The sequence below is a fragment of the Physeter macrocephalus genome, chromosome 10, assembly GCF_002837175.3.
Source record: "Physeter macrocephalus isolate SW-GA chromosome 10, ASM283717v5, whole genome shotgun sequence".
Classification (NCBI taxonomy): Eukaryota; Metazoa; Chordata; class Mammalia; order Artiodactyla; family Physeteridae; genus Physeter; species Physeter macrocephalus.
Genome location: NC_041223.1, coordinates 47,297,645 through 47,316,618, shown reverse-complemented (window position 1 = coordinate 47,316,618; position 18,974 = coordinate 47,297,645). Strand labels below are relative to the sequence as shown.

Below are 18,974 nucleotides of genomic sequence, written 5' to 3'. Positions count from 1 at the left end.
GAAACCTGTCCCTGCTGCCAAAAAGGTTGGGGACCGCTGCTCATGAAAACATGTGAAGTTCTTGGGCCACCAAAACCTTCAATTTATAGTGTTCTTTTAATAAACCAGAAAAATATAACAGAATACACATCAAGGGACTATCTTACTAGAAATTCTCTTGTCTGGATCTTCTCCATCTTCATCTCCACTGTCTTCATGAACTGCATCTTCTGGAATAGCTTGCATTTGGACGCCAGGTGCATGTGGTAACATGCGTAAATTTTCAAATAAACGCTGTCTAAATTACAACATGCGCAGTTATTAGAAAAAATTATTTTCTTTCAAGTTCCTTTTAAATGTAAGAGGAAACATTATGCAAAAAAAACTGCATCTTTTATCTAGCTTAACCTATGAATTAAAATAGTAACATTTACTGAGCACTGATACTTTACAAATTATTAACCCGTTTAATCCTCAAAATTTACAAGGTAGATACTATTTCATCCCCCATTTCAAGGATGAGGAAATATAAGCACAAAGGCAAATTAACTTGCCAAAAGTCACAGAGCTAGTGTGTGGTAAAGAGAGGACACAAACCAAGGTCTGTGTACTACAATGTCTCTCTAAACACTCCGTTCTTAGATAAAGCTTTATCAAAATGTTTCAATGAAAATAAATTTCACTTTCATGTAAAGTAAGAAAATATAAAATTTATAGGGCCCCTTTCAATTGAAAAATCCATTTTAACTAATAGAAAATGGAAATATTTTTGAGCTATGAATCCCATACATTTTCCATTATTTTATAAAATTAATCAATAACCTTAAGGTTTCAAATACTTTTGACAAAGGAAATACATGTGTATAAAGCTAAAATGACCTACTGCATTTGGCCCTCTAAAAACTCCTAACGCTGTTATGTATCAAGATGAAATGTTTATCAAATCAATTCAATGATGTCTTACTTTATCTTTTCCATATATTCTGGAGTGTTCTGGTTTGTCATGTTTGAAGGACTAATATGCAGTTTGAAGTCTGGTCCAAAATACTCAAAGTAATCATTATATGGCAATTCTATCAAAAACAATGAAATAAAGTTACATATTAAAAGCTCAATTTTCACACAAATCCATGCACAAAATCCAGATTCAAGTTGTGAAATATTTCCAGAGAAAATGTTTAAAAGTGAATGCAAAATGAATTCATTAAGTGACTGCTCTCCTGTTTACATGGTTTTGGAATCAACTGTAATCACCTAAACATCTTTTTCTATGAATTCACAGTTCATCCAATAAAGACATCAAAATAAGAACACTTACCATTGGGAATCTCACAATCAAGGGCAACAGCAGTCTCATATGTCCAACATCGAGCAACATTGCGGATTGTGTATCCACCTCCCCCAAGCATCAGTAATGGTAAATTGAAAGTTTTTACAACTTCTACACATTTAGCATGACCTAAAACAAAGAAAATTTGGGTAACAATACATTTGCACATTGTAACAGTTGGAAAAATGAATTTTAGAAAGATAATATAAACAATACTTTACTCAACCAAAATGGCTTTAATATGTGAAAATTTCTAGTTTAAAACTTTTATCAAACACCTTTTATGCAATGATACACAAAACACAATAAGACATAACTGGCTATGTTATCAAGTGTCCCTGATCAAATATACAACTATATTAAGATATGAATATAACACACTTTATTAATGTGATATGAAGATATTATGTTCCTGTAAGGTTACCTGGGGGAAAAAAATAAGTGAGGTTGCAATGGAACATTGTATAATCTAATCTAAACTGACTTTGTTACCACTTTCCTCCACAGACATGTACAGAAAAATTATGTAAGGCTATACAGGTTTAACTATAGGTTATCGTTAGGCAGTGGTATTACGGACATTTTTCTTAACTTATCTAAAATTATAAAATTAATACCCATTACATTAAAAAAAACTTTAACAAATGTCTATGTGTAGAAATTTCAGTATAAAGTAAACCTAACCTGAAAACAAAATATTTCCTTTGGATGTCGTAATTTAAAAATCAAAAACAAATACCGTATGCTAACACATATATATGGAATCTAAGAAAAAAAAATGTCATGAAGAGATTAGTGGTAGGACGGGAATAAAACACAGACCTACTAGAGCATGGACTTGAGGACATGGGGAGGGGGAAGGGTAAGCTGTGACGAAGTGAGAGAGTGGCAGGGACATGTATGCACTACCAAATGTAAATTAGATAGCTAGTGGGAAGCTGCCGCATAGCACAGGGAGATCACCTCTGTGCTTTGTGACCACCGAGAGGGGTGGGATAGGGAGGGTGGGAGGGAGGGAGACGCAAGAGGGAAGAGATATGGGAACATATGTATAACTGATTCACTTTGTTGTAAAGGAGAAACTAACACACTATTGTAAAACAGTTATACTCCAATAAAGATGTTAAAAATAAATAAATAAATAAATAAATAAATAAAAATCAGTTACGAGGGCTTCCCTGGTGGCACAGTGGTTGAGAGTCCGCCTGCCGATGCAGGGGACATGGGTTCGTGCCCCGGTCCGGGAAGATCCCACATGCCGCGGAGCGGCTAGGCCCGTGAGACATGGCCGCTGAGCCTGCGTGCCATGGCCGCTGAGCCTGTGCTCCGCAACGGGAAAGGACACAACAGTGAGAGGCCCGTGTACCGCAAAAAAAAAAAAGAAAATCAGTTACGAGTTACTAGTAACTTCTTATGTTATCATCATCATTCAGGAACACAAGTCAATGTTTAAAGCAAGAAAAAAATCCTTCAATTATAGAAGCAACTGATGTATGTTGAATAATATTTTGGAAAAATCAAAATAGTACAGAGAAAAAACTACCTAAAATTCTATCATCCAAAGATAGTTTTTTGAATATTCCTTTCCAATTCTTTTTTTTTTTTTTTTTTCTGTGGTATGCGGGCCTCCCCCTGCTGCGGCCTCTCCCGTTGCGGAGCACAGGCTCCGGAGCGCAGGCCCAGCGGCCATGGCTCACGGGCCCAGCAGCTCCGCAGCACGTGGGATCCCCCCAGACCGGGGCGCGAACCCGGCTCCCCTGCATCGGCAGGCGGACGCGCAACCACTGCGCCACCAGGGAAGCCCTCCAATTCTTTTTGAGTTAATTTTTAAAAGCTTAATGGTATGTTTTCTTCGTGTAACTATACTGTGAGCATTTTCATTAAGTACTCTTTAATAGTTACATTATATGCTTTGTGACCACCTAGAGGGGTGGGATAGGGAGCGTGGGAGGGAGGGAGATGCAAGAGGGAAGAGATGTGGGGACATATGTATAACTGATTCGCTTTGTTATAAAGCAGAAACTGACACACCACTGTAAAGCAATTATACTCCAATAAAGATGTTAAAAAAAAAGGGTATACAAATATGTATAAATACGTGAAATTATGTATAAGGACATAAGAAGTGTAAATACATAAACATATAACATAAAAACATATATATATATACAAAAAAGTTACACTGTATGATTCATAACCCAACTGTTATTACTGCAATTATGAAAATTCAGGCTTCTTATAATAGAGGAAAACCATTTGGGTATTTTTTAAAGATGAAACAGTTAACTTAAAGATAACAGTAAAGATAGCTGGCCAAACAAAGACATTTACTTTTCCTTCATCTCAAAACCTGATAAAAATGATTATAAAGGAATTTTTTAAAGGCTAAAATTTATAAAAATGAAGAATGGGAGAGCATACAACAGTATCAATATAAAGTAAGATAGAAAGGAGACAGACAAGAGGTAAACTGATTTTAGCAGTTTGAATTGAAGCTGGCAGTGGAGAAAGCTTGGAATCAAGTTTGACATTTGGGATTGCAAATACCTTTACATGCTTTATACAACGGACATTCTATCAGTCAGTTGAAACAGAATATAGATTTATAGTTAAGAGTAAAATAAAATGCTGTAGTTTGTGATTATGAAAGCTATTGCTTTTAAGTACAAAGGCATTGATAACTTTCCAAAAGTTAAGAAAACTGACAAGTTAATACACATCTTAAGAGTACATTAAGTAGATTTTAAGAAGATTGTATCCATTTTGAGGAAACAGATGGTTATCTGCACATTATTTTCAACAATACGAAACTGCTGCTTTTTGGCCACTTTTGACCTAGCAAGAAAAGAGGCAATTAATTTCAAATTGTTCAACCCAATATAAGCAGAATAGATTGATTACGTCATAATTCTAATGCTGGCTGGCATAGGAGCTATCGTAACATCAAATAAAATAGCCTTTAATATCTGTATTTAGTTATTAAATTCCATTTAGGCCAAGAGTTGTTCTGGAAAAAGTTTTACTTGAGAATTCTTCACATTTTATGAGAGAATTCAAAGCAGAATATGAACTTGTTGCCTAAAAGTTCACAAGGAAAACAACTCCAAAATCATGTACAATATCTGTGATAAATCACAACTAATCCACACATAATAAATTTTAAGAAATTATTAAATAAAATTTCAGATTTATTCTTATACCCTAGCAGTTCATTCCATAATGGTGATCTTTACTTTGGTCTGGACCTCTATCATATGTTGATTTCAACACTTAGAAGCAAAGAACAGCTCGATGTTCTACCAGATCTACAGAGGAAATTCACCCAAACAGGAACAAGTCAGGAGGCTGTTCTTCATGGAGGTAAAACTGATAGTACACTTGATCCATCTGAATATAATGTACTATTTATAAATACTGGCAATTTATTAATGAGTAAGGAGAAAACTAAGGAAATGACAAAATTGTATGGGGAAAAAACAAGTTATGCAAAAGGGAAATTGAATAAGCTGAAACATGCTTTAATGTTGCTGGTGATGCCATTAACACTGAATACCATGACCAAAATTCTGGTCTAAATACCAGATTTAAATTGTAAAAATGGAAATATTGGAAGGGTGTATGCATGTGTTGGGGACAAAGTGGTGACTCCCTCTTCTTTCACAATGGAAAGTGAATATACATGGTTAATATTAAAAGTTAAGGGAGGCCCTGGTGGCGCAATGGTTGAGAATCTGCCTGCTAATGCAGGGGACACGGGTTCGAGCCCTGGTCTGGGAAGATCCCACATGCCGCGGAGCAACTAGGCCCGTGAGCCACAACTACTGAGCCTGCGCGTCTGGAGCCTGTGCTCCGCAACAAGAGAGCCGTGATAGTGAGAGGCCCGCGTGCCACGATGAAGAGTGGCCCCCACTTGCCACAACTAGAGAAAGCCCTCTCACAGAAATGAAGACCCAATGCAGCCAAAAATAAATAAATAAATAAATAATTTAAAAAAAAAACATTAAAAGTTAAAAATAATAAAGCTTGGGGAATTCCCTTGTGGTCCAGTGGTTAGGACTCTACACTTGTGCTGCCAAGGACCTGGGTTCAATCCCTGGTCAGGGAACTAAGATCCCACATGCTGCATGGTGCGGTCAAAAAAAAAAAGAAAGAAAAGTTTGCATGTTATTTAAAGAAAGGTAAGCACCAAAAGAATCAACAAAAATTGTTGAAAATTATGCTAAGTGTAATATGTGGAATCAAAAAAACAAATGAACAAACATAACTAAACAGAAACAGTCATAAAGAGAACAAACAGATGGTTGCCAGAGGGGAGGAGAGAAATATATGAGGGAGATTAAGAGGTACAAACACTGAGTTACAAAATAAATGAGTCACAGGTATGAAATGTACAGAGTGGGGAATATAGTCAATAGTAATATAATATTTTTGTATGATGACAGAGGACAACTAGAGTTAGCATGGCGATCATTTTGAAATGTATAGAAATATCAAACCACAATGTTGTGGACCAGGAACTAACATAGTGTTGTAGGTCAGTTATATTTCGAAAACAAACAACAAACAAACTCATAGAAAAAGAGACCAGATTTGTGATTACCGAAGGCAAGGAGTGGGGGGAAGGGAGATTAGATGAAGATAGTCAGAAGGTACAAACTTCCAGTTAAAAGATAAGTATTCGGGATGAAATGTACAACAAAATAAAGATAATCCACACTGCTGTATATTATCAATGAAAGCTGTTAAAGAGAGTAAATCCTAAGAGTTTGCATCACAAAGAAAAATATACATATTTTTAATGTATTTCTTTAATGTTGTACCTATAGGAGATGAGTGTTCACTAAATCTACTGTGTTACTCATTTCATGATGCTGAAATGAAGTTGAAGTCAAATCATTATGTTGTACATCTTATGCTCACATGGTGCTGTATGCCAACATCTCAATAAAACTGGAATAAATAAATAAACAAATAAATAAAAGTTTTAAAAAAAGAAGAAAATTGCTGCCTTGGTTCATATTGCAACAAGCCTTATAAAGATACTCATGTATGAATATATACATAAATTTGACAAAATAAAAGATACATACATATGACAAAAACCCATAAAAAACACAAAACACGGTTTCCTGTTAAAATAGCAGGTAAAAATTCAATGACAACTTTTATGGGAAGTTCTTAGGAAGAAAAAAAATGTTTTTCCTGGAATATCACCCTTCGAATTGCTTACCTTTGACTGTCAAATTGAAGCAACCAAGTCTATCACCGGATAGTGAGTCTGCACCACACTGTAGCACCACAGCACTAGGTTGATACATCTCCATCACTTTTGAGATAATCTATGTACAAGGTAACAAATGTTAATGCCTCTAAAAAACATTTTAGAATTCATTTTTGAAAATAATAATACTTACAGGCTTAAATATCTGCCCATATGATTCATCGTCTATACCATCTCTCATTGGAAAATTGACAGCATAGTATTTGCCTTTTCCTGCACCAATATCCTAAAATACATAGTTAAATAGATCTCAGAGAATATATCATAATAAAAAGTTTGACATATTTAATTATTAAAATATTTTTTAAAGATTAAAAGACGAGGTAACAAAACCCAATTCTTAATTCATCTAGTAGGCTGAGAAAGGAAATAATACAGAAAAAGTGCATATTACAACATTTACGGATGGCTTATAAAGCTGAAAAGAACCAATTCCACTTAAATCTGTAATGATTATTTTGGGGAGAAAAGAAATTTAACACAGTTAAAGGCAACTTGAAGTTAAATATTACCCAAGAAATTTGTCATAAACAAAATACACAAGACAACTTTATAGGTAAAACTGTAGGAAATATAAACTCTGAGACAAAGAACCCTGCAGGACAATTGTCTCTAAAGTAGGATCCTTCTTGTGGCTCACAATCTGATATGAGTTTACTTATAAGACTTTCTTGAAGTTTTAACAGTTGCAGACTAAAGCATTGAAATCTGTTCTTTAATTGGGCTTGAAATAAATTTTGTTTCTACCTGTTGAATAAGTACCACTCTAGGCATTAATACCTCCCAAAAGAAGCAAAGGAGAGAAACTGAGAGCTGGGTTCCAGCTCCACACACACACACACACACACACACACACACACACACACACTTACTTAAAACATACATACATGTATTATATATACTTATTTGTATATGTTATGCACGTGTATATCTATGTATGTGTATGTTCATACAGATATATACACACATAAACAGTTGACCTTTGAACAACACCAGGGTTAGGGGTACAGACCCCCATATAGTTGAAAACCTGAATTTAACTTTACAGTCTGTCCTCCATCTCCATGATTCTGCATCTGCGGATCAACCAACTGTGAGTTGTGTAGCACTGTAGTAATTATTTATTGAAAAAAATCTACATAGAAGTTCAAACCTGTGTTGTTCAAGGGTCAACTGTATATTCCTAGAAGATATGGTAGAGACATTTCCACAAAACAATGCTTTAACCACAACATCAAAGGATTGGGGGTAACTGATTCTTACATGTTTTAAATTACAGTTGACCCTTAAACAACAGGGTTTGAATTGTGGGTCCACTTACATGCAGATTTTTCTCAATAAATGTATTGGAAAATTTTTCTGGAGATTTGCAACAACCTGAAAAAACTTGCACATGACTGCAGTCTAGAAATATTTTTAAAAATTAAGAAAAAGTTAGTTATGTTATGAATGCATAAAATACATGTAGACATACATATACAGAATACGTTAACTGACTTTATATTATCACGAAGGCTATTAGTATTTATGCTTTTGGGGAGTCAGTCATATGCAGATTTTCAACTGCCCAGGAGTCAGCACCCCAACCCTCTCATTCTTCAAGGGTCAACTGTATAATATCTCAATATATACGAATCTTTAGAATTACTAATACAAATACATGTTCTTCCCTTATCTCTCATGGAACAATCTCAGCTTGAATCCATTTTTTTTGTTGTTTTCTTTTGTTTTTTTTTGTTTGTTTGTTTTTTTGCGGTACGCAGGCCTCTCCCGTTGCGGAGCGCAGGCTCCGGACGCGCAGGCTCAGCGGCCATGGCTCACAGGCCCAGCCACTCCGCGGCATGTGGGATCTTCCCGGACCGGGGCACGAACCCGTTTCCCCTGCATCGGCAGGAGGACTCTCAACCACTGCGCCACCAGGGAAGCCCAAATCCATTTTTTTTAAAAAGCATAGCTTACCCTTCAATATTAGAGTTATTATGACCCAACTTTCAATGAAAAAGCATGAAATTACACACTCACTCCTACAATTTTTCTTAAAGAATCTAAATTTTTATATAACTAAATACAAACTATACACATGTGGACAAACTTAAAGAACTGTAAATCCCTAGACTTCTGCACTAAAAACACAGTTGGAATACAGCTGACATTAAGATTTCACAATACAGAAAGTTGGTCAGCACTTCTTACTCTAGCTAAAGGCTGGTAACTCAGAACTGTGGCCTTTGTTGGACCACGTTTTATACCTTCCATTTCTTATTCCACAACTACTACTTTATCACACCTTTGGTTTTTTTCTTCCACCTAGACTACTGATCTAATAAATGCAAGCATAGTTCTAACAACAATCTAAGCTTAGAGTAGCCTTCTTTTCTGATTTAGAATGAACTGTCAGGTAGAGAAGGTAATGTTTATTAAGTTACACTCAAGTTTCACGAAAGTCCAAATACAACTACACATATAATGAAGCAGTTGATTTTAGTTTCCTAAATTTGGGGGACACCTTTATAATATGCAAAAGGAAAACATTTTGACATTTTATACAGGGAGTATAAAATCCTAAGAAAAGAGGTATTCAAAGTCATTCTCAATCTTTTTAAAACACATATTCTCCAGTATTTTCTAACAACTTCAAGTACACTGTCAGAAATTAAAACAGAGGCTTCCATTTGCTATTTCTGAGATTATTAGAATTGTATTGCAAAGACACTATCTTTCTTTAAGCTTAAAGCTGGAAAGCTTTTGCTTAATTTCTACCAGAGTGCAATGGTTATACACAAACAAATTCTACTGGTTTAGAACAGTGGTTCTCAAACTTTAGTGTGCATAAAAGAATCAACCAGAGTTCCTAAAGTCTGAGGATATGTGCTTCTAAGTTCTCAGGTGATAGTGATTCTGCTAGTTTAAGGATCAATCTTTGGGAACCACTGGTCTGTAAGATAAGACCAAGTGGGGAAAGTCACTGAATGAGCTAACACGGCAAGAAAGAACTGAAAACATAAATTATTTTAAAAGCCACATAATTTAAAGTGAAATAAATGAAACAAATGACCTCTTACCCACTTACAGATAAAGAAAGGTTTCACCATCTGAATTCTTACTGAAAGAGCACAACCTTGTGATTAAATAATTAAGTCATACATTTGAAGACTACTTTAAGGTCGCTCTAAACTTTTGGTTGTTAAACTATAAAGACATACCACAGATCTGAAAAACAACCTTAACAAAACAGCTTAGAACCAATGTTGAATGCCATGCCAAAAGAAATCTCCCATATAATACAGCTAAACTAAAAACAGCTGTTTAAATTTCGGAATAAACTTCAACATGTTTGTAGTTTGGCTCAAAAAACCAAACCTCTAGTGGAGCATAAAAACAAACAAACAAAAAAAAAAAACAAAACAACTTCAAGAGCACCAAATGAAAGAAGATAACAGAAATATAGAAATAAATGCACTTAATGTAATAGGCAGGCGGGATAAGCTATGATGTTCTTTCTCTCCCCAAGGTGGGGGGAGAGAGAATATATATACATTACAAATTTCAGAAGCCTAAAGAAAAAAAGGGATTAAAATTAGACCAATTAAATAAAGACCAATCATAAAAGAAGGGCAGTACAAGAACCTTAAAGACTCAATTATTTTATTCCACCAATCTTTATATTCAACAGCAATACAGGCTACCATCAAGTAGGTTTTGAAGATTCAAACTGAACATCAAGAAAGCTGCTTCATGCTTTGTGGATGTTCAAAAATATTTATTCAACCAAAGAAAAAAGGTCAGCAAAAGAAAGCCCTTTAAGTTCTCGTTGAATGTTTGCTTGTAGTCAGCAAAAGTGAATTCCAACAAATGTTATAGCATATAAAATGACTAATCCTTCATACAAGCTTCAAATTAATGACTCAGAAAAACATTAGTTCAGGTGTAAGATTACTAACCTCCTAGGTTAATCTCATAATATTTATTCAGACAGAATTCAGTCTTACCCTCAAGTCTCCCGTTCCAGGAAAGTATTCCCCATATTTATGGAATGATACAGTCATTACACGATCTGTTGTATAAAAAGCTTCTTCAACACCATCACCATGATGGATATCAATATCAATATACAAGACTCTCTGATGATATCTGAAAACAAAACCTTAAGTAAGTTTTCAAAAAGGTATTAAGATGGGAAAAACCACCATGGATTCAGGAGACCTATTTTTGAGCTCCTGCATTCCAGAATGTTTAATCCCCTTTCTTTTCTTTACTTCCAGCCTAAGACACCATTCAAAGAGACCATCCTGAAGATACAGTTTGAGCCTCAGACCTTTAAATCTTCCCTTTACACCCGATCTAGGTGAGAAAATGTATTTACTCTGTGAAATCTGCCCTATTCTGCTTTAAAAACATAGTATATGTTTCTGTACATTAATAACTGAAGATTATACCTTACTTAAGATTGTTACTTTAAAACATCTCTCTAGCATTATCTTTAGTATTATAAAATAGGGTTTGGCAATCTATGGTCCATAGTCCAAATTTGGACAATGGCCTCTTTTTGTATAGCCTTTGAGGTCAGAATAGTTTTTAACATTTTTAAATGGCTGAAAAATACAATCAAAACAATAATTTCGTGATGTGACAATTAAATGAAATTCAAATTTCAATGTCCATAAGTAAAGTGTTACTGAAACATGGCCATGCTCGTTTGTTCACGTATTGTCCACGGCTTTTTTATTTCAACTGAATGCTTGTGACAGAAACCACAAGTGGTATTCTCATCACTTCATAGTGCTGCTTGGAGAACTACAAATCGCAGTAAAATTCGAATGCATTTTAAGAGCCACATGTGTCACCATACTGGACATCTTATAACCAGTGCATACCCATGTCAAAACAAGAAAAAAGGAAAGAGAATTTCATATATCATCCTTTCAAGGCACAATGAAGTGAGGATTATTATGGAATTAGATGGCAGAGCACTGTGTTTATTTTACAATAATACCACAGCCATGTTAAAAGAATACAATACAGGCTGACATTACCGACTAAGCACTCACAAGAATATCCTCAACTCGCAGGAGAGCAACATTCAGAAACTTGGAAAAAAAAAAAACAGAATGTCTCATCATAGACTTTCTTAAAAAAAGAAAAAGTGTGAACAAAGTTAAGGGTCTGAGTGGCTCATAAGCTGTTTCCAATAGTTAATTAATTAAATCAAGTTTGCACTAGTTGAAGAAGTGTGTCCAGAGAAACTACATTAAACCTGTTAAGACTGTTAGCATGCGGGCAAGAACTGCTGCTCAGAGATGAAGACACAGCAACCAACATCAACAGTGAATTAAAAAACAAGGCAAAAGATTTCAAGGGGTTTTGCTTGGCTCTCAATTAGTCAATTGACAGATATCAGTTGTTTATTGAAGGAGTCAATACCTAATTTTAAGTAACTGAAAAATTAGCCTTTATAAATAGTACGCATGGAGTAACTTCAGGCAAGAACATTTTCAAAGTTAAGAAAACACCAATTTGTTACAATCTGAAGTAGAATCTGCTAAGATGTGTTATAACTAATGAGGGTAAAAAATCTACTTCGTAAATCTCCAAAATCACAAATACCGCTATAGATATTGCTCTCAAACTGCAATCAAGAATAACTTTAACTCCTTTAGCAACTTAGATAATTATATCCATTAGCACGAAACCCCATTCTATGTGGAAGCTAGGCAGTTAGCTGTCTCATTCAATAGGTAAACAAATTTCCTTTAACATAGGTTTCAAATTTTTGCCTTCAAGTTAAAACTTACAAAATGTTAGAACAAACTTCTAGGGTCATGTCATTTTTCGTTAATTAAAACTATTCCTCCAATCTAAATTGTCAAACTACTTCTAATATTTTTTAGAAAGGTACTTAATGGAGCCTCAAACATTGATATGTACTTCTCATTCTTAATAATCAAGGACTGGGCAAATTTCCTGTATTTTTACAATGCTTTGGAATGAATCCACAGATGATGATTCACCATTAACTATTTTCAACCCACTGTTCACTTTTTTTTTTTTAAGCCATAGATTTTTGTTTTAAATAAAACACTTTTTCATAGGAAAAACATCAACACAAATTAACTTACTTTAGTAATTCAAGGATGGCAAGCACAATATCATTAACATAACAGAATCCTGATGCTTCTGATTTCTTAGCATGATGTAATCCTCCAGCCCAGTTAACAGCCATATCAGTTTGTTGTCGGTTTAACTTCACAGCCCCAGCTAACAAACAAGACAGGGGAGACTTTTAAATGTTTAAGATAAAAAATTAGTATAACTACACAAAAGCCCTAGTGGAAAGAGTATGCCATGCATAAGCAAATAAGCAAGAGTATAAAGAGTATAAAAAGAGTATAAGAGTATAAAACCATAAAAGGATCATTATCAAGGGCACTAACAGTTTCTCCTTAGATAACTATTTTCCTATAGTTGTGATCCGATTAAATAAGAGCACACAGATAGAAAGGAGTAGTGACAATGGTAGCTAGAAGAAGTCTCTAAGTGAAAATGCAACTGAAGTAAAAAACTGAAAATTTAAAAAAAAAGTTTGAGACATTATGATCCCAAAACATGGAGGGAGGCCCAGTTAAAGAGAACTGTACTCTGCTAAACACACTTTTTGTTATTAAAATCCGTCACTATTAAAACTTGTTCTAAGCAAATAACCCAAAAGATACATACGAAGTTTAAATCAACTTTCAAATTTGACCAAATCAGGACACTTACCAACTGAACCACCAGTTGAAAGCTGACAAAACTCAAAGAGCCCATCAAACACTGGACAATCCTCTCCAACATTAACTGTGGAAGATGGATTTCATTAATTTCAATTCATTCTGTGAATTAATGAAAGCTTTTTCTTACGAAAACTATTTCCTACAAATAATGTTTGTTTGATGCAATCATAAAACATACACAGCACAGCAGTAATCTAAAGTTTGCAATTTTATCCAAGGCAGTTAAAGTGTTGTATGTGAAATACCACCACCAATTCTTAACATGATTATTTGTGGAATATGTCTGCTTTATTAACAAGAAATCAATAGCTATCAAAATATAAAAGGTATTTGGTGTTATTTAATTAAAACATGGGCTTAAATTTTCCAGGCATTTCTCCTGAAACATACGACAGTAAATTAATCAGAATTCTAAAAACTTTAAATAAGTAATTTCAGTTGCTTTATGATTTACATTCTTTAAAGCTCCTTAAGTACACAGAACATCCAAAACTTTGAAATGTATTTTAGTGATTACCAAAAAGATGTAACAGTTGGTTCCCTACACCCATGGTTAGCACTGATCTTGAAAGATGGTAAGAATTAACTAAGCTCATGACAGCCAAGATACAGAAGAAATATTTAAGGCACAAGGAGACAACACATGCAGATATACCACACATCACGACATATTTAGTTCCTTAGTACTGAATGAAAGAGGAACTAAATATGTCGTGATGCATATAAACCATTCTCAGTTTCTCCTCATCCCTTAATTTATATCCTCTTCAAAAAAAGGGTCATTATTTTATATAGCTTTGCACATCCTTAATTTATTGACACTATAATGAATAAATTTTAGCTTCCTGCTATTCAGATATGATAACAATCTTAATACAATTCAGTATTATGTAAATTTTAAGCCAATCCTGTTAATTCATTTACCTTAGGGCTACCCATGACTTAATCTAATCCTGAATCCCCACTGAAAAAAACAGGGACAAATAATATCTACTTATATTAACAGCATTTTACTGAATCAAATGAGATAATCTATGGTAGAAATGTACATGAAGTTCTATGATTTATGAGATGTCTAGCAACTACACTTAATTTAGTAGTATTGAAACTGTTCTTTTTTTAAAAAATCATTACTGAAGTCCATCAATAAAAACATCGATGAGAATGAATTCCAGTATCAAGCTTTAAAAGACACTGTTCCAGTCATTTTAGAATGACATTTTGCATTCCATCTTCAAGTCAACCAATCTCTAATAATAAAATACCTTTTATCTACAAAAGTGAGCACTATGTAGAAGAGAATCAAAAGCTTCACTAATACAACAAAGGGAAGTACAAATTATATGTACAATTGTCCCTTGGTATCCACAAGGGAGTGGTTCCAAGACTCTGAGGATACCAAAATCTGGGGATGCTCAAATCCCTTATATACAATTTGCATACAACCCATGGAACATCCTCCCATGTATTTAAATCACCTCTAGATTACTTACAATACCTAATACAATGTAAGCATGTAGTTGTAAATTCAATGTAAACAGTTGCCTATAGGAGGCAAATTCAGTTTTGTTTTTTGGAACTTTCTGGAATAGTCCAGATTAACTAAAGCACCCAAACAGAAGAGGTATATACACCAAGCTAAGGCCAAAATACAATCTTTTTTTTTTTTTTTTTTTTTGTGGTACGCGGGCCTCTCACTGCTGTGGCCCCTCCCGCTGTGGAGCACAGGCTCCGGATGCGCAGGCTCAGCGGCCATGGCTCACAGGCCCAGCCGCTCCGCGGCATGTGAGATCTTCCCGGACCGGGGCACGAACCAATGTCCCCTGCATCGGCAGGCGGACTCTGAACCACTACGCCACCAGGGAAGCCCCTACAATCATTTTTTTTTTTAAGCAGGGTAGTGAGGTCTCCCCACCAATATCCATTATCCCAAAGTTAACAAGGAACCAAAACAAAGCACAAAGATCCAAACAGCCCTTTGGCAGTTTGGCAGACCAATAAGCTTCAAGTAGGTTTTTTTTAAAAGTAGCTTTAGAATTGTTTCACGGACTTTTAAAATCAGTAAATAATTAAAACAGTATTTTAGATCAGGAAAATACCTAGATTTGGATAACTAATTACAAGCTTCTAAAAGTACTCATTTATATTTATCACTACTAATATATACTTTTAACATAGAAACGTACATCTCTGCATTTGCTTACTATACTCGGACATGTTATCCGGTCTTATTGAACGTAGAAATTTGATGTACTCATCGCTGTGGTATTTTGTCATTTCTTCAGCAGTGGCTTTATGGGGCCTCTGTGAAGAAAAACAAATGTCAGAATTGTGGAATTACAACTGGTTACATCAGGGTTACCAAACACAAAGTATACAATTTCCCCTAACAATACTCTCAAAAGAACTAGATCTGCCAGAACAAAATAGATAAATTCCAAAGCAAATCCAAATTTATACATGTGTGTTTTAGAAAACAGAAATCAAATCCAAAGATAATTCACATTCCTTTAAAAAGGATTAGGCAGGCCTAACACCAACTATGAATTAATCACTCCTTTTATTTTACTGGAAATAGGTCAACCCTTCTGAAGACTAATCCACGTTCATAAACTCTACTTTCTCTTATTTTCTATCACAAACCTCCTGCTCTATATCCAGTAATTTCATCAATGACCAAAAAGCTTCAGGAAGGATGAGTGAGACTCATTCAGGTAGAATGAGATTCATTCTCTATTAGTTCATGATCTCTCTTCCTTTTCCTTTGACTATCCAAATCATCCTTGTTCCTAGGATCTTTTCATTTATGACACACTTCTGCCACAAGGCTTCCTGACTGAAAGTCTTATCCAACTCCTCTTCTCTAAATGTCTATAATCTGAAACAAAGAAGCTCACATATATTACCCAACATTGTTAACTGCTTCAAGTCTTTCTTTTCTCGCCAAGTGGATAAGAATTGTTGCATCTTATACCTGTTTATCTATACTCCCACGTCTTCTACAAAATAGACACTTTGCTTGCTCACTAATACAGTGTTCCTATATGCCGAAAAATATCGGTAGGATTAATTTTCTGCATAATTCTTTTGTAACAGTCCCAAGTCAACTATTCAGCAGCAGACAGGTCAATAATTATCATAACAAAAATATTTAGTATGCTAAATTGAGTTGGTCTCCAGTTATGTGAAAACCTGGGGAAGGGAAACTTTTTTAAAATGGTTGAAGGAATAGGAAAAAAAAAGAGGCCACAGCTCCCACACTCTCAAGTTTTCTCTGAAGAATAAAACAAAAAGAGGAGTTTGTTTTCTTCCACACCTTTTCATCTGCTAAATGCCCTCCAACTTTGAAAACAAAGTTTCAAAGTAGTGATTTAAACAAACAAACAAACAAACAGTGAATATTTACCAAAAGGTATACTCACATATATTTCCATTTTTCTATACAAGCCATAATTTAGCAGCAAGTTATGGGTCATGCGGATCCTATGAGGTTTCATGGGATGACCCTGTCCGTAATAATAATTTCCAATATCACCTAAAAGAGGAAAGAGACAAAATGAACAATACAGACAAGAGAATCTTCATGAACTATTTAAATTTATGTGTCCACCATCAGACGTCATTTATCACCTAAATAAGCTTTATTTGAAATCTTAAATAATAATTTAAAATTTTGCAACTTTCAAACTGTATTAGAAAACCAAGATCCTATGCACACTTTTACATACTGATGACTCCATCAATACATTTATGTTTGTTCAAAGATTAAGGCAAGCAAGCTTTTCTGATTTTTAGTTTACTGAACTTTCTTATTTAGGATTAGCCCAAATAAAATACTCTTTACTCACAAAAGGAGTTTTTGTTCCTTAGAGTGATACCTGCTTTTAGTATTTACTGGCAAATTTAGATGCTTAAGGTACATTCTCTGAGTTTCACACCAATATGACTTAAAAATTTTATAGCAAATATTGCTTCTTGGATGATTCACTGGCATGCCAAAAATCCTTTATAGTTGGTATTATCGTGGCTACAATGTTTTATATATCCGTATCACAGTCAATAAAATTTTGGTAACTGAAATTTAGATCCGAAATAAAGTTTTGCTATGATGACATACTTATTACATTTTTCAAGGTAATAAGGATATTTTTTCTCATTCTTCACGATTAAAAAGTTATAATTCCGGGCTTCCCTGGTGGCGCAGTGGTTGAGAGTCCGCCTGCTGATGCTGGGGACACAGGTTCGTGCCCCGGTCCAGGAAGATCCCACATGCCACAGAGCGGCTGGGCCCGTGAGCCATGGCCGCTGAGCCTGCGCGTCCGGAGCCTGTGCTCCACAACGGGAGAGGCCACAACAGTGAAAGGCTCACGTACCGCAAAAAAAAAAAATATATATATATATATAGTAATTCCTAACCTATCTTTTTATGATATATTACATCCCAAGGTCTTAAAACTGACATGTAAGATTTACTTTAAATAAAATAATACCAAAATCCCAGATTTTTGTCTACCAAATTTCAACAAAATTAATACTTTTAGGTAAAGGTCCAGTGTTTCTATAATAAAAAGTGTTAAGGATGCCACTTAAATATATACCGTTTTCTAATGTAATGGGTAATTTTTACAACAGCCTTTATTAGAAATTACCTTCAGTACTAATTCTAGTTTTTAAATAATCAATTCTAAAATTTTGTTAGGATAGCCAAGCTGATTTTAATGGTTTGAAGTTAATCATTTAAACATGGCGTTCATATAATAAAAACTAGGGATAAAGAATGTCATTTACTCCCCTTCTCGTTCAAAAAAAATCTTTCAAAATCCTGCCTAAATACACACCTTTTTTTGTTTGTTTAATGAAAACTAAGAATTCAAAAACTTTTGCTTCTCTCTTCCATATTTTTGATAACAGTCCAGGATAAACATTCACTTTTATAACATACCCGTTTCTAATACTACTACTAATTGATTTTGTTGGTACCACACCTCTAATTTACTTAACTATTCATTTTCAACACAAGCTCTCTTCTGAAAACAATTCATATATACACATGGTCATTTAAAAGGAAAGTAACTTTCTTAATCTGTACCAACAGTAAAGCTAAGACAATACAGACAAGTAGCAAAGCAGAGCTATGGGGACACTCCTCTGCATTTATCACAATTCAGAGGCTATGAATGCAGGAAACAAACTACCTCCCAAACTATAAAGCTCCGCTCTACATCGTGGTAGTACACATAAAGTTCCTTGAAAGCAGGCTGGTCTCAATGAATTCTTAGATGTAGAAAGCCCACTAGAGACACAAAGCATCATTGACCTAAGGTTAATGCAAGGAAGGTATTTCTAAGTTATCATCACTACCAAAGGAGATAACGAGAGTAAGAATAAAGAAACTAGTCTTCACATAACTTCCATCTGCCCCTGTGTAAGAATTATCAAGATGAAATATCTCTAATATCTACTGTATCTTAAGATCAAATACTCTAGTTATGTACATACTGAGAATCCAGTGAAAAGTAATCACTAATCTAATAATGGGAAAGACCACAATAATCTATAGAAGGGAGCAAAAAAAAAAAAAAAAAAAAAAAAAAAAAAAAAAAAAAAAAAAAGG

The 18,974-nt window shown here is 34.6% G+C and overlaps 1 protein-coding gene across 4 annotated transcripts in view; it reads right to left on the bottom strand.

The window, feature by feature from the left end:
• The window catches only part of HDAC2 (histone deacetylase 2), a 41,093-nt gene that overhangs the window by 13,070 nt on the left and 9,049 nt on the right, over positions 1 to 18,974 (bottom strand). For all 4 annotated transcript variants that reach the window (XR_008618376.1, XM_028494531.2, XM_024115573.3 and 1 more), the window contains exons 2-11: positions 16,783 to 16,895; positions 15,547 to 15,664; positions 13,350 to 13,424; positions 12,707 to 12,845; positions 10,580 to 10,721; positions 6,724 to 6,816; positions 6,540 to 6,648; positions 1,298 to 1,438; positions 944 to 1,052; positions 147 to 277 (exon numbers count right to left, since the gene is read on the bottom strand). Coding sequence is in view for 3 of the 4 variants with exons in the window: in XM_028494531.2 (XP_028350332.1) it covers positions 147 to 277; positions 944 to 1,052; positions 1,298 to 1,438; positions 6,540 to 6,648; positions 6,724 to 6,816; positions 10,580 to 10,721; positions 12,707 to 12,845; positions 13,350 to 13,424; positions 15,547 to 15,664; positions 16,783 to 16,895 (1,170 nt within the window). In the remaining variant the exon portion in view is untranslated. The remainder of the gene's footprint in view (positions 1 to 146; positions 278 to 943; positions 1,053 to 1,297; positions 1,439 to 6,539; positions 6,649 to 6,723; positions 6,817 to 10,579; positions 10,722 to 12,706; positions 12,846 to 13,349; positions 13,425 to 15,546; positions 15,665 to 16,782; positions 16,896 to 18,974) is intronic.